This window comes from Mycetomoellerius zeteki, unplaced genomic scaffold, assembly GCF_001594055.1.
Source record: "Mycetomoellerius zeteki isolate Tzet28-1 unplaced genomic scaffold, Tzet1.0 scaffold293, whole genome shotgun sequence".
NCBI lineage: Eukaryota > Metazoa > Arthropoda > Insecta > Hymenoptera > Formicidae > Mycetomoellerius > Mycetomoellerius zeteki.
Genome location: NW_017257275.1, coordinates 15,179 through 30,802, shown reverse-complemented (window position 1 = coordinate 30,802; position 15,624 = coordinate 15,179). Strand labels below are relative to the sequence as shown.

Below are 15,624 nucleotides of genomic sequence, written 5' to 3'. Positions count from 1 at the left end.
TACCAATTAATAGTGCATACAATTTGTTACCGTGACTATATTTTTATAATATTCAGCATTACTTTAGTTTCTATTACTTTGTAAAACTAGTTACAGGTACTTTAATTGCAAAAGTTGCCAAATTTATAGTTGCTGGAACTATTTTGTTTTCTCTCAGTGTAGAAATATTAACGATGTTACTATTGTCCCGTGTTGCTTTTATCCCCGGTCTTCTCTACACCACATCAAGATTGTGATCATTGTAAAAGTTTTAATATCTTTTATTTTATTATTTTATTATTTTGCTATTAATTAGATTTTGTATTTTTAAGTTTTTGGAAATATTAAGCACTACAATCGTGACTTTTAAGCTTTTGATGATGATTGCTCAGAATTCGACGGTTATAGTTTAGGTAATAGTTATACACTTAGATTAATAATAATTAATTATGATTTTATGGTTCGAGTTTTTTTCTTATCTAATAATTATTTTTAACTTTCCTAATAATCATACAATACAAAAAAATTTTTTTTAATATTAAACGAATCATAAAATAACTCTTTATGAGCTCTTGATCTACTTTCTTTATTTTTTTTAATTGATGAAACTTATAGATTACGCTTTCACTAGTATTATCTTCAAAGATACAGAAGGTTTATCGCCGTGTTTTTTAAACATTATTAATGTGTAAAATATAAACATTTTTAAACATTATTAATGTCAATGTTTCGTGAATCTTGCCATTTACTTCATCAAGACGAAGAGCGCACTGATAGGTCAAATTAAGAAAGTTGATATTAGCAATAAATAAGGGGCGCCGAGTGGCTTACCGCTCAGTGCGATTCACTCGCGATCTGTGGATCCGGGTTCGATCTCACCTGTGCCCCATATACGCAATTTTTCGCGTTCGCCGTTCGGCGTTAAACTGTAGGTCCCCTCGAGTATTGACAAACTCTGTAGAGTGAAATTCCACTACTAGATTGAAAAATTAAGCAAGCCCCTGCCCCTGAAGGGACTACAAAGCTAGAATGGATACACATGGTACTGTGACCCGGAAACAGAGTAGGAAAACCAAAAAAGAAGAATTTACCAAGACGAAGACCAAGCAATGGATAAAAACACAACGATAATCCGCAAACCTTCTACTAACTTTTACAGATTATATATATACAGGGTGTTTCCAAATTAAATGGCAAAACTTCGGGAGCGTGTAGAGGAGTAAAAAACTAAGAAAAAAAGTCCTATAGACATATGCTCGTTTTTGCTCCGTTTCAGAGAAATCGAAAAAAAATGTTTACATTTCTTGCCATATCTAGCACCGACATATTTGATTACATTTTCCACTTTCTGTTATGAATTTGTCAGTCGCTCTTTGAAAGCCTTTAACAGTAGATGAATTTTGTCTTTTGCAATATGCCGCGTACGTATTCTAATAGTGAATATGCTGATATGGTTTTTGTATACGGTTTCTGCAACGGTAATGCTTTAAAGGCGGTGCGAGAATATGCACGACGATTTCCAAACAGAAGAGTGCCAAACCGAAGAGTGTTTATGTTGACATTTAATAGATTGCGAGAGACTGGATCATTTTCAATTCGACAAGAAAACAACCGATTTCAAGCAGCGTTACGAAGAGATTTGCAGGCAGGGAATCGTATTTTACAACATTTTGACAATCATCCTGAGACCAGCGTTCGGAATGCGTCGGCTGTATTGGGAGTGTCACCACAAACAATTTGGCGAACTGTAAAAGGAGATAATCGCTATCCCTACCACATTCAAAAAGTGCAAAATTTATTACCTCAAGATCATTGGAACAGATTGAACTTTTGTAACTGGTACCTTCAGACATGCCACAATGATATTTTATTTCCATCTAAAATAATGTGGTCAGATGAGGCAACATTTACCAGAGGTGGAATAATTAATCAAAGGAATTATGATATATGGGCTCATCAAAATCCCAGGTCTGTTAGAGAATACAAATTTCAGCAAGAGTTTTCTGTTAATGTCTGGCTTGGAATTTGGAACGACGTTTTAGTGGGACCGTTTTTTTTACCTGCAAGATTAAATGGGGACCGTTTTCTAAATTTCTTGGAGAATGAATTTTCTGACTATTTAGAAAACATCCCATTACAACAACGTACTGAAATGTGGTTTCAATTAGATGGATGCCCTGCTCATTACAGCAGAGTCGCTAGAACCTGGTTAGATAGAAAATTCCCACAACGATGGATTGGACGTGGAGGAGCAGTACATTGGGCAACTCGTTCGCCCGACTTAACGCCATTAGATTTCTATGCATGGGGTACTCTGAAGCAAGAAGTTTATTCTTCGCCTATTCAATCAGAGCAACATTTGAGAAATCGTATCGTAGCTGCAGCGAACAGAATATCGCAAGAACAGTGCCTGGCTGCTACAAGAGCCGTGTTTGACAGATGCAATGCTTGTATTGCTGCAAGAGGTGCACATTTCGAACAAAATCTTCATTAAAAAGTTTATAAATAAAATAATTAAAATAATAAATTAAATATATTTTTTTCTTTTTTCGTGATTTCCTGCGAAACAAAGCAAAAAGGAGCATATGTCTATAGGACTTTTTTTCTTAGTTTTTTACTCCTCTACACGCTCCCGAAGTTTTGCCATTTAATTTGGAAACACCCTGTATATATATGTATATTGCGCGCTAATTATACTCTAGGAAAATTATAGAATTTATTAAAAATTCAAAACAAAGAACAAGATGTTAATTAATAATATCTTCAAAGTGTGTTTGATAAAAAATATTTACAATTATCAATTTTTATTATTTTATATATATATATACACAAAATTACAACATTATAGTATTAGAACTTTAAAATCTTTATATTCTATAATATTTTCTATCTTATGAATTATTCAACACTCACCTTCCAATTCTAGTGCATCGAGATATTCATCTAAATTCTTTACACATATTAACATCAAATCGAACATTTTCTTCATTTTGCCAGATGTGAAGAATGGCGTGAGTTTTGTTCTTATTACTTTCCAGGCTGGATTTCTTACAAAAAAGAGATTAGCATAACCTATGCGATCGGCCGGATCGGCCGTATTGTATCGGTCAGAAAAGTAACTGAAATCTTTCACTAAAATATTCTTGACAAGTTCTCGATCGCGAACCAGCAGGAAGGGTTTGTCCAACACATAGAAACCCACATAGGGTAGGTCCTTCGTTTCTTCATAGAGATCTTTTAGGAAATATCCCGGAGCTTTTTTCTGGAATAGACACTCCTTGAAATTGCCAAAGAAAGGCATTGGTGTTATTTCTAAAATGCCCCGTTTCTTCCAGTACTTGAATTTGCGTGTCATATAAAGGTAGGCAGTTATTACGAGAGTCGTAAGAATGATCATGCCGTCCAGGCCCCAATAAGTCGTTATCAGTGCCATTTTGCAGCTGTTCTATAAAAATATTTAAGTTTTTTTGCACTTATGTGAAGTATAGAGTGAGTATAGAGATGCGTTATGTTTCAATTTATAACCAGATGAAACGTTGAAGAAACGTTTTACTTTAATGACACGCAGTGTTGTAACACATACCTTTTGAAAGATATATAGATATATAGATATATAGGTATTGTGTGGGAAAAATATTTAGTTATAAGTATAAATATGTTTTAAAAATTACCTAAATATAGATACAAATACAGTATAGAAGTACCTGAAAGATTTAATTATTTTTTAGGTACTTCTTATGAAAAAAACAAACTGTGTAAATGAATTTTATTTTACATCAAATTACTACTTATGCTTAATTTATAAAAATGTTTAGATAATTGTCATTTTTCATGTTTTTCTAAAATATCAGTAGCATTTCAAATCATATCGGAAAATTGATTTCTCCTGGGGATTAAAATTAAATTTATAATATAATGACGTACAAATAACGTATAAATAAATACTTCGTACTTAAAAGATGCCCTACAAAAAAGTACAGGTACAGATACATATATAGATACTATAAGGACCTAGGTAATACACTTAGGTACTGCTAAAGTATGTATAATATATAGGTACTGTACTTATATGTACACCTAGGTGTGTTACAATACTTGTGTGTGTGATAGTATATTGATTATGTTAAAAAACATAACGATTATATATATATATATATATATCGACATTTGAAAAATCTTTTTGGTACATTTATAAATATACACCAATCACAAATAATTATAATCATCTAATAGTTGCAAGATGTGATATAAAATGATCAAATCAATGTATGATTATCAAAAATATCATCATGAGAGTTAAAAAAGAGTTATTAGCAAAATTTGTTTTCATTAATAAATTAATTGGTTCTCACCGTTGAGTAAAACACGGAATATTTAAAAACTACACAAGTTACAGAAGTCGAATAAACTTCAGTGTCATGCACGCAACAGTATTTATGCATTATAGCTTCCCTTTCTATTCTCCTTCCGGTTTGCCTTCATTATATAAACGTATATTATTATTTACAGTAATAACCGGAGATTATACACGTAACTTTTAATATCTGTTCTTAATATTTCATGTATCTATATATCTGCATTTGCTCATCAGAAAATGTCATTTTTCATAATCATCCTTAATTGTCTATTAACAGACAAACAGCAAATATGAACTAGGTACGAGCAAATAATTCGATTTGTATAATACTGTGGAACACTGATTTTGTCTTTGGCTTGCGAAGTACTAATTCCAAAGTATTTTTTGACGCTGAAAACGATGCTGTCCTCAGAATTTGCCTACCACGTTACATTTCTGAGAAAATTGGGATAATATAGGTGTTATGTCCAAGCCCTTGGAAATTTGAAATCGAATGGGAGAGACAAGGATGGAAATGGAGAGGGTATGGAAGGACGTGCAGACTTTATCTCACAGATATACGCGCAGAGGCGAATACCTGAGAGTCGAACGTACTTCTTATCGCTCCGGAATATGGGTCAACGTCCCGAAGGGACGCTATAACATCTGTTTTCTACGAGCAGTGCGTACGTCGATCCTGATTTCGAGTCAAGGAACTTAATCCTTATAACTCGAGACTGGACCACGTGCGATCTCTGAAAGACGATGGAGTACGAGGTCGTTTTTGGTTTTTAAAATGAACGGAGAGCAATCATCTTAACAATGTTCTAATTTATTACTAAACATAAATTACAGTTTAACTATACACGCTTAGAAGTAATAAATTATTTCTATAGTTTATTGTAAAATTTAATTTTATATTCATGTTACAATAAATGATTGCAAAAATCGCTGGCTAGTTATTAAAGAATAGGAATATTTGTGCCGCTAGAGAATATTTACATAGGGCGAGCGTGAGTTTATATTTGTATATTAACGGTGAGGCGATACATGTTGTTTTATTGAATTTCTTTAATTATGATAGTGGAAGGAGGGAAGAGATCATTGAAAAGGTCGATTGGGACTAGGTAAGGAAAGGGGGAACTGGGAATGAACACTGGAATGTGAGTTCCAGGAGGTTGTTCGGCTTTGGCAGCTCGGATTTCCTCGGGATTGAAATAGTCAGGGCCTATGGTGTAGGTGCCCTGCGGGAGAGGATCGCTGGTGCGATCGAAACGGTTCACTAAGGGATGATTTACGTTAGGTTCTGGAGTGTGTAATTTGTAAGGAGCGGCTTATTGTTTGTCCGGGCAGACGGGTTGTCGAATTTTAGCTTCTGGTTACATTGTTGGTCAGTGCCTCGGTTCTCCTGGTCTCGTGGATGGTGATGATCGAATTTTGAGCACTGATTCTAATAGCTTTCACGAGCTAAGTAAAATATATTTTTTTTTCTGTCCGTCTGTTCTTCGTGTCTCACGATGTCGTGGTTTATATAGTCGTTTTTAGGAGTTGATTCCATGGTAGGATGTGTCAAATTGGGAAATTGGGGAATCAGATTCACAGGATTTTGATATGATAACAGGCTTGACTGGTCATTGGGAAATTTCCCTCAAGTTAACTCCGCCTGTTGTGTCAGTTTGATTCGCTCTTATTCTTATTGGTGATAAGGTATCACCTCCCTAAAGGTTTCAGACTCACGATCGCCTATTGGAGAGTTTCGTTTCTGGGGAGGGATGGGTTGTAAGTTACCTATTTCCCTTTTTATCAACATCTGCTTAAGGGAAAAGGTAATCTACTTTTTATCAACATTCCTGGATTTAATTAATCTTGTTCCTTGGGAAGCAAGAAACGTGAATTATTATTTTGTTGATTTTTCCATCATCGGAAAGTGTCATTATTAGATTTATGACGCTTTCTTAAGCCTATGTGCAAGACTATTATCGTTAGACGTGCGTGATATCGGCGTGGGATGATTCAATCACATCTTACCTTCCCTCGAGTATCGCATTCATGATATAACTCTCATCAAGGATATTTGATTCTGGATCCGGCTTAGCATCTTGATGCTAACGGCGCGGTTTGAAAATGATTATTCGGTGGTTTCTTTTTCCACGATATTCGAGAGGAGATTAAAGGCTTGGTTATCGCGGGTTACTAAATTCTAAATAAACATATTTTTCTGCTAGGAAAGTTTCTTCGGATTTATGTTATCGATTGAATTTGTTCGTATCTTACTTTATTGATCGAACGATCGTAAAACAAAGAAATCATGGAGTCCACTGGACGTAACATAGTCAAAAATTGACATTTTTGGCCACTTTTAGAATGAAATAGTGGTTAAGGTGTTTCTTTAGTAAAAATGATTTTGATTGGGACAATGTTCGGGTTTTAGACGAGGAAAGGAGTTATAATAAGAGATTAATCTCTGAGGCAATTTTTATTAATAAACAAAAAACTGATTGAACTTGCAAAACGACACAAATTTACTGACTCCATCGTATTATGACTTACATTGTTAGTCGCTAAAGATTGACGTAACTTCGCTTAATTTGCTGTTGATAATACGTATATTTTTATTTTTGATGTTTTATTTTTATTTTCATGTTTACATTTAATTTTTATCAGTGGACATGCTCTCTATTTCTCCTATAATATTCTCATTATACTTGACTTTCTCATTACAACGATATCTCTCTCTGTATTCACATCTTTGTAACAGACCATCATTAAAGCTTTTCGCTACGTAAGTTTTTAATAATTTTGATTAATATAGTTTTTATTACAATTAATTAAAGTTCTTTTGAATCATTTATTTTAGTGGAATTTTTTGAACATGGACTGTTTATATATTCAGTAAAATATAACAGACGACTTTTTGGAGATTCAAACAGCGACAATAGTTTAACGATGTTTTGACGATCGAGCGTTTTTACTTTAATTTGACATCATGAAATTATCTTAAACACATATTTTCTACACTGAAGAGGACCCAATACCAGGGTTGAAGCGTCTGTGTATCACATTTTTTTTAATATACATTTTGGATTACACACGAACAACTGGTGGCTCATATTTGGCAATTCCTTTACATCAACGTTTCTAATCGTTTAATTTATTTGGAGAGCCTTTCGTATTTTTAATTTGGGGTGATTCACCAGAGCCCACCAAAAATTACAAATATCTGCATAATTTGGATAAAATATTAAAACTACGTGTATATCTTAATGAAATAGTATGGAACATTCGATAGTAAATTAAGAACTGCGTATTTATCGAATGAAAACAAGATAAGATTATGATGTTTACCTTTCGAGATTAAATTTATATACAAGTTTATGTACGTAAGTATCTTCCCAAAATGGCCGCATTGACTTATTATTACTTTTTTGTAACCATTAAAATCATAATTTTTTAAACTATTATAATCTCGTTTTTAAGAAAAGTCTATGATAAGATTTGTATACAGTTAGTCAAAAGTGTCTGCAATGTTTTATCTGTCACTAAGTTATACGTGAAAAGTTATATTTTCAACATTTTTTTCTCTCTTATTTCATCATTAACTTACCGTAGAACTTTGCACACATCAATTTCGATACTTCAACTTCATTATATAAAAAAATTAGACATTTTTATCGTAACTCGATTTATCTTCATTTTATTTTGCCAAATTTGTCTACACCAGAGAGAATCAAGGGAGAGTAGAGCGGAGTTCTAGTATTCTCTTCTCTAATTGGTTCCGCCATTTATAGTGCAACTTCCGCAAATGTGCATGTATGTTACATATATAGAGAAGAAGGTGGTATTATGGCACCCCAGTTACATTTTATACAATAACTTTGTTAATAATCAATATTTAAGTTTAAAACATGATAACTACATTCGTTAAAATGTTGTTGAATCGATTCTGAACTCAAAGTTACGAAATATTTATTACTTAGGATACTATAATATTAATAAAAATGTGGCGACGTTGCATAATGACTCGAAGAAAAAAATGGGTGGCAATGTGGCCTTCCATAAAAATAACCTTAAAATATTAGTTTTGTTTAAAAAACAGTATTTGTTTACACACACACACACACACACACACACACACACACACACAAAATTAACAAAAAAGTAAAACATTTTAAAATGTATGAAAATGAATGTATATACATTCACATAACTTCTGCATATAAAATGCTCAGTACTAAAAATCTCTGTACTAAAAATAGTACACGTGATATAAACTATAGATTAAGAGTAGAGCTACAATCGATTCAAATAATTATTTTGGTATGAAAACCTCAAAAAAGAGTGAGTAATCAATATCCATATAGAAGGCCACATTAGTAAAATGCCATGGTATTGTTTAAATTTGCATAACTCAAAATATATACAGTCAAATAGAATGTTAAATAGCAAATAACACACTCAAAAATACATACATATATTTATGTGATAAAAGCTCAAGTTTAAGAAAAATGAAGAAGTAGGTGTAATTAAATGCTATAAATATACATCGTTTCGAAATACTTGGAAGTAAAAATGCGTTATAATAAGTGCTAGTTATTGAGTATTGGTAATATTAGCGTCATGATGTAACGGCGAGCTACTGAACTAATAATTCCATAAGAGTAATCATTAGGATTCGCTATATAATAGCGGAGATATTAAGGGAGGCCACAATATGTACACTAGCCATAATACTCGTACCACCTTCTTCTCTATATGTATGTACAGTTAGAGCCTAAAAGGTTGCAACACTTTTTTAAAAATGGGTTTTGGAATGCAGCCTACTTACCGAGCGATTGGTTCTTATTTGTCAATCCATGAATAAGAACCAATCACTCGTTGAGCATGCTGCATTTCGAAACCCATCGAAAAAAAAATGTTGCAATCTTTTAAGCCCCGACTATATATGCACACAATACTAGTGCGTGTGTAGCATCGTATGTTCCATCACGCTCCTATCATATCTCCTACTCACTCCAACGATGAACTGAAAATGCCGACTTTCGATGAATCCATTCCATTCTCCCTTGATTTTTTCTGGTCTACACTATTTTTTAACTTTAAAATGAGTTGTTTTTGTAAGACTTTTTATTACCAAGTTACTTGGATTTGAAGTTAGGCATACACTGCTTCGCGCTGTTGCGCATTCATTTGGCGCGAGACACTAACGTATCTCTTGATCATGTATACTCGTAGCTAGTAAATGTCATATTTTGATTTAGATTTCTTAAAATTGACGTTCCGAGATTAGAATGACAGACTAGACGAATAAAAAAGTAGAAAAGAACAAAAAAATAATAAAAAAATTAAATAAAAAAGAAATATATAAAAAAGGAGTGTAACAAAGATCCCTTTCACGTGTGCACTCCGGAAACACAAGTTGTGACCTGAATGATCTTCTAGCTCTGTCATGCTATTTTCGGAATTATTGCAGTAACTTAATTGCGTTTATAAGTCCGGAAAATCATTCCGGCGCTAATACACAGTATAAAAAAATCTTATTTTGTTTATCTGAATATCGATAAGAACCAAATATTTTATCTTTATTACGTAGATATGAACGTAAGAAAAAACATATAGCACGAATCGTCACCCGTGGTGTCCTTATCTCTGCTGAGAGACACGCATGCATGCACGCGCGCGCGCGCACACTACACACGGTGTGCAAATTCCGACCGAGCAACCTCCCCGTGGTGCACATCGGGTAATGCGAATGCCGGCGGTGGTTATCCAAAATCTTGCAAAATGTAGGGTTCCCTTTGGAACCTGATAACTCAGTTTCTAGACATGCTAGAGTAATGGTCGAGGTTTCATTTTAAAGAAAAAGTTCCAGACTTTAAGATGTATGTAATGACATTTTTCGGACTGTTCGTACTTTGCCCATGAAAATCGTGAAATTTTCGGAATTTTAATTAATACGACCTGTTTCTGATCTTTGCGAAAAAAACCATTCGATGGGGCGGCAAATATCATATTAATTATTCCAAAGTAGAAGTTCCACCTTTTAAAACGCATCCAGAAAAAATGTCCTGCGATTCGAAAGCCGAGATATTAGTTTCTTAAAATCGACAAAATTTGCAGGTTTTAAAGTGCTCCCCTAATTTTTTTTGCGTAGCGTAGTTTATTTAAAAAAAACACTCTTTATGTTCAAAAGTAACCCTCTAGAAGGGGAAGGAGCAGTTTTGAATGCGTTGTAAAAATGAAAGATTAAGCGTTTCTTTTGTACTATTTATTTATACAAATATTTATTTATACGAATAACAGCCTCTTTTCAGAAAAGATAATAAAAGTTGAGTACTTTTAATGACTATATTAATCAAAATAACATTACAAACAAACAAAATAAACACTTTGTTCTTAAATTATCAAAATTTATTTCAAATAGACTATCTCTCTTAATTTTTATGACTCCCTCTTATAAAACTTTTATAAATCTCTCTCTTATAAAAACAATAAATTTCATAAAAACAATAATATAAATGCTTTGTTCAAATCTACCCCATAAGTGATGAGTCACAGTATAAAAAAATCTTATTTTGTTTATCAGAATCTCGATAAGAACCAAATCGATTATTTAATGATTTAATTTTAAGATGCTTACGTACTTCGAGACGAAATGTTTAGTACAAAGGCATAAAAACACAAAATGCTTCTAGATTAAATTAACAATTGCAACCGCGGCATCTATCACTTGACGGTTATCTATGACTATGTTGCCGTTTCAAAAATTACAATTTGTATTCGCAGAAAAGGCCAATTCATTTTTAATTTGTAAAGTTCAAAGCTGTCCCTGTATAAAGCTACCTCCCTATGCTTGGTCCATAACCTTGCTGTAAGAGGCTTTAAGTCATAAGTCGAAAGAGATTAAATGACAATAATTTCTGTCTTTAAACTGTTTTTGCGCAGTCCTTAGACTTTAACCGTTAGACTTAAACGAATTGAGCAATATCCAACTCTTACAGCTAAGCATAAGTTACCCAGTCAGAAATGTTGAGTTGATACGACATCGAATCAACATCGAAAACGGAATGTCGAAATTCTGATCGATTCGACGTCGATCGTGTATAAAATATCAACGGCTATTCAACTATATCATATCGACATCGATTTAAGGTCGAAAATCGAAATTAGGTTGAAATAAGGTTAATTTTATTTTTTCAGTAAAAATGTATTACGCACATTGAAAAGTGAGGAAAAGAACCAATTTTATTTCTTTCATTACTTATGTTAAGGAATACACCATTTATATATATAATGTTACCGGACATAATAGGCGCACGTTTCGCGTGCACTACTGACGAGTTTATATCATTATACGTATATAACATTTATTTAATTATACTTATAATCTTCGTCAGTACACACTGTAAGGAATCAAAAAGAACATTATAACATTATATATATTATAAAATATATATATATAAGAAAATTATATATATATATAGTATATATATATATATAATAAAATAGAGTTATAATTTCTTACTAAGTTGTTGATTCAACGTCAAATCAATGTCGATATTAGTTTTTCATTGATTCGACGTCGAATATACGTTCGAATCAACTATGTCAATTACAGGAATATCGATTTTATATCGACTCAACCCGTTGTCAACCGCATCGACGTTGAATCAACTTTGATTCAACTCTACATTTCTGACTGGGTACCTAAAAGCATAAGTTCTGTGGCCGATATATCGTCACTTATAGCTTATGGTCTTTTAAAGCAAAGTTATGGACTTACAAGGAGAGATTCACATATGTATTTCACGGATTTTGATCAGCTTTTGCGTGGTTATTCTGGGCAACAAAAAATAATCCCTTTGAAGCAGTAAATTACACCTCTGCGTATTTTTCGAGAAAATCGTGATTTTAGGTCACGAAGACCTAATGTTGTTTATGGTTTTTTTTACACCAAATTTTTTTTTTATATCAATTTATCTCCTTCTGTGCATAGAAATATTAAGTTTCGATTATAAATCATTGCATCAAACTCTTAATTGCAGATTGCAGCACAGAAAAAAATGAATTCCTGATTCACGTATATTTTTATTCTTGTATGCTATTTACTTTCATTTAAGTATAAAATGTTCTCTTCAATTATAAATGTTCACTAGCGTCAATAATAAATAGATTTGTGCAAAGTATATTTTATTCTTAAAATTGTGTTCTTGTTTCTAAAATCATTACATGGTTCTAACAAACTCAATCGCATTATTTAGAAACTATTTATTCTTGGATTTAGAATTACAAATTTGAAAATTCGCCGGCAGGCGGCAACACTATGTATAAGGGCCCCTTAGTAATATCAAGATGTCGGAAGAGTATGGGTGTAGTGAATGACGTTTGACGATGGTTTTGTCAGTGAACTGTTGCATTCGTGGAACATACCTCTGAATGTGGTTCAATCTTTAAGGATGGATGAAATATTCAGCTCGTCCTCTGTCAATTATATTGCAAATGGGAATGCGTGAACAGCCGGCCGACGTTGTCACTGCGACGCGACGAAGAGACGGTTGCCTACACGCGGGCGGATTTTCCGCGGCGGATTCGCGGATCTGCTATCCACAGTTAAATGGGAGAGATGAGCAATGAATCCGCCGCGGCGGATCCGCCTGTGTGTGCAGCCAGTGTTCTCTACCATTATGACGAGGTTGACCGTCTGTTTGCATCATTATTTGCAATATAGCTAACGGAGGTATTGGTAAAGCGGTCTCTTGCCTTTGAATCACATTAGTAGAGTTTGATTCAGTTTTTCCTTGAGAGCTTGTATTCCGTGCACATTAGGAGGCATGCTCTATATAAATGTGGCACTTCATTTACAAAGCTGTCGTCACTTACTGCAGCATTGGTTTCTGTCATCTTGATATTACTGGAAAGCATACTGGGAGCTTGAAATAAGTTGACAAAAGGTATCATTGAAGAAAAAATAATGCTAATACAAGCATACCATTTAATGAACGAGTGCAACTTTATTCTTTTATTGAAATAAAATTTGTTTTGAACTAAGAATATAATTTATTTTATTTTAAGACTAATTTATTTTTAATTGGAAATTGTTTATTCTTGGCGCTATTTTAAGCATAAAATATTCTTCGATTAAAGCATTTATGCATTCCTTTAAGAATTCATTTTTTTGTGTGAGAATATATTAATTGTAACTATTGTAAGACTTCTTTTTTTTTATCAACAGAGTTATCAACAGAGATCATAATTGTAGAAAAAAAAAAATTGTAATTTTGCGGCAACATATAAAATATTATAACTTTTAAAAATTTTTTGCACGCTGTGATAGCGTCGTGCAAGCATTATGTTAGCCATGGTGGAATTCCACCATGATGTCCTGCAACAGTGTCAGTACGTGAACATCATAATGCGTCAATCATTGCGTCTTAACCAAATTAAAATTGAATATAATTGCAGGCTTATTATCGCTGTGGTATTTTGAAAAATAAAATTTCGCACGTGCTATCGTCATGATATACAGTTGAAGTGTTTTGTGTGATTTTACGCGTATAAATGTCGATTCCATTATCATTTCTCACTGGTAAATGATTGTTTTATTTGCATTGCAAACACTACGTAAACGCTCAATTAACGTTGCTTCATTCTATCTTAGTTATGTAACGAACGAAAAAAAAAATAGAATGAAGTTTGCAGCGTAAGCGCCCAAAGCGGATGGACCTTCATGTCTACGAGCGTCATACGCTCCTAAACGTCGAGCGGCATTTGAAGTAGAGCTGGTGATTTGCTTCGAAGGCTTCGACATTCGAACTTCGAAGCTCCGAAGATTCGAAGCTTTGACATTAAAATCTTCGATGTTTCGAAGGTTCGAAGGTTCGAAGGTTCGAAGATTCGTCGATACTTCAAACTTCAAAGCTTCGAACAATCAAAATTATATCATTTATATTATTAATTTAATATAACAGTAATAGTATCGTAATAGGTACACGAAATTATATGACAAAATTTGAAATGAAATATTTAAATGTTATAATTACATCGTTAAATTAAAAAATACATAAATTTAATCACTTTTATTGATTTTATGATTTTATTAGAATCTTCTGTCCTTTATTTTGTTTTATGCTAAGAAAGACTTACAATTAGTGAAGTCAAAATGTTCGTATTAATTTGTTACAATTTTATTATTTTATTTAAATAAATTAATTTTTACTTTCTTAATTTTCTTAACCCATTAAGGTTCATGTCTAATCCAGTAAGAGCCAAAAAATCACAATTGGAAATAGAACTGGCTACTAAAGAAAATATAATATTTCTGACATAAAAAGTATATTGCAAAAATTAATTTTATAACTAATTATTATAAACAAATAAATAAAGTTATAGAGGAAAACTAATTACGCCAATCAAATTCCGGAATAATTACTAAAGAAACATGTGAAACTTTCTTAAATCGTTTATTTGTTATATTTATATATTCACACAGATTCGAATTTACATTTTATATACATTTATTTTATCATAATAATCGACATTGTTTTGGACCTCTCAGAAATCATAGCCGCTTATAGACTGTATTTCTTATGTTTATTTTTATTTTATTGTAATTTATCAGGTTTCTTAAATATATTATCATACTATATGATTTATTATATATTTTAATCACTTTCATTGATTTTACAATCTATCATCCGATTTTCTGTTTTTAAAATTATTATTTTATGCTTAAGAAGATTTACAATAAATTAAGTCGAAACATTCATATTAATTTACTATTTCTTGTTCATTCATTTAGAATAAATTTATTTTTACTTTTTTATTTTTTTAATTGGAATGTTTTATTGAGCATTATCTTTTCTTACAAGTGTATCGAGTCTGACTAATTATTAATATGTAATATTCAGGTTATAATACTTACTTAAATTTTTTAAGAATACCATAGTTTTGATGCATATACGAGGGTCGTCTGAAAAGTTTTGAGCCTAACATAGAAATAAGTAATTTTTCGGTCAAATTCAATTTTATTTTTTCACATAGTCTCCTTTTAAGTCGATACATTTTTTCCAGCGATGCTCCCACCCCTTTAATCCACTCAAATAATACTGAGCGTCTTGCTTTGCAAAATAGGCGTCTACGAATGTGATGACCTCCTCGTTCGATGAAAATTTCTGTCCTCCGAGCCAAACTTTGAGCCTAGGAAACAGAAAAAAGTCGCTGGGGGCCAAATCTGGTGAATACGGTGGATGGTCAATTAATTCGAACTGCAATTCGTGAATTTTTGCCATAGCGACCGCCGAAGTGTGAGACGG

General features: G+C 32.6%; 1 protein-coding gene across 4 annotated transcripts in view; it reads right to left on the bottom strand.

Annotated features, from left to right (window-relative positions):
- Positions 1–4,362, bottom strand: part of LOC108724380 (cytochrome P450 6k1-like) — an 8,700-nt gene extending 4,338 nt beyond the window's left edge. For 2 of the 4 annotated variants that reach the window (XR_001936698.1, XM_018450726.1), the window contains exons 1-2: positions 4,332–4,362; positions 2,893–3,424 (exon numbers count right to left, since the gene is read on the bottom strand). Coding sequence is in view for 3 of the 4 variants with exons in the window: in XM_018450726.1 (XP_018306228.1) it covers positions 2,893–3,412 (520 nt within the window). In the remaining variant the exon portion in view is untranslated. Of the gene's footprint in view, positions 1–2,892; positions 3,425–3,562; positions 3,567–4,331 lie in introns of those variants that run through there. The other 2 variants (XM_018450728.1, XM_018450729.1) reach the window with 2 other exon arrangements.
- Positions 4,363–15,624: the final 11,262 nt, after the last annotated feature.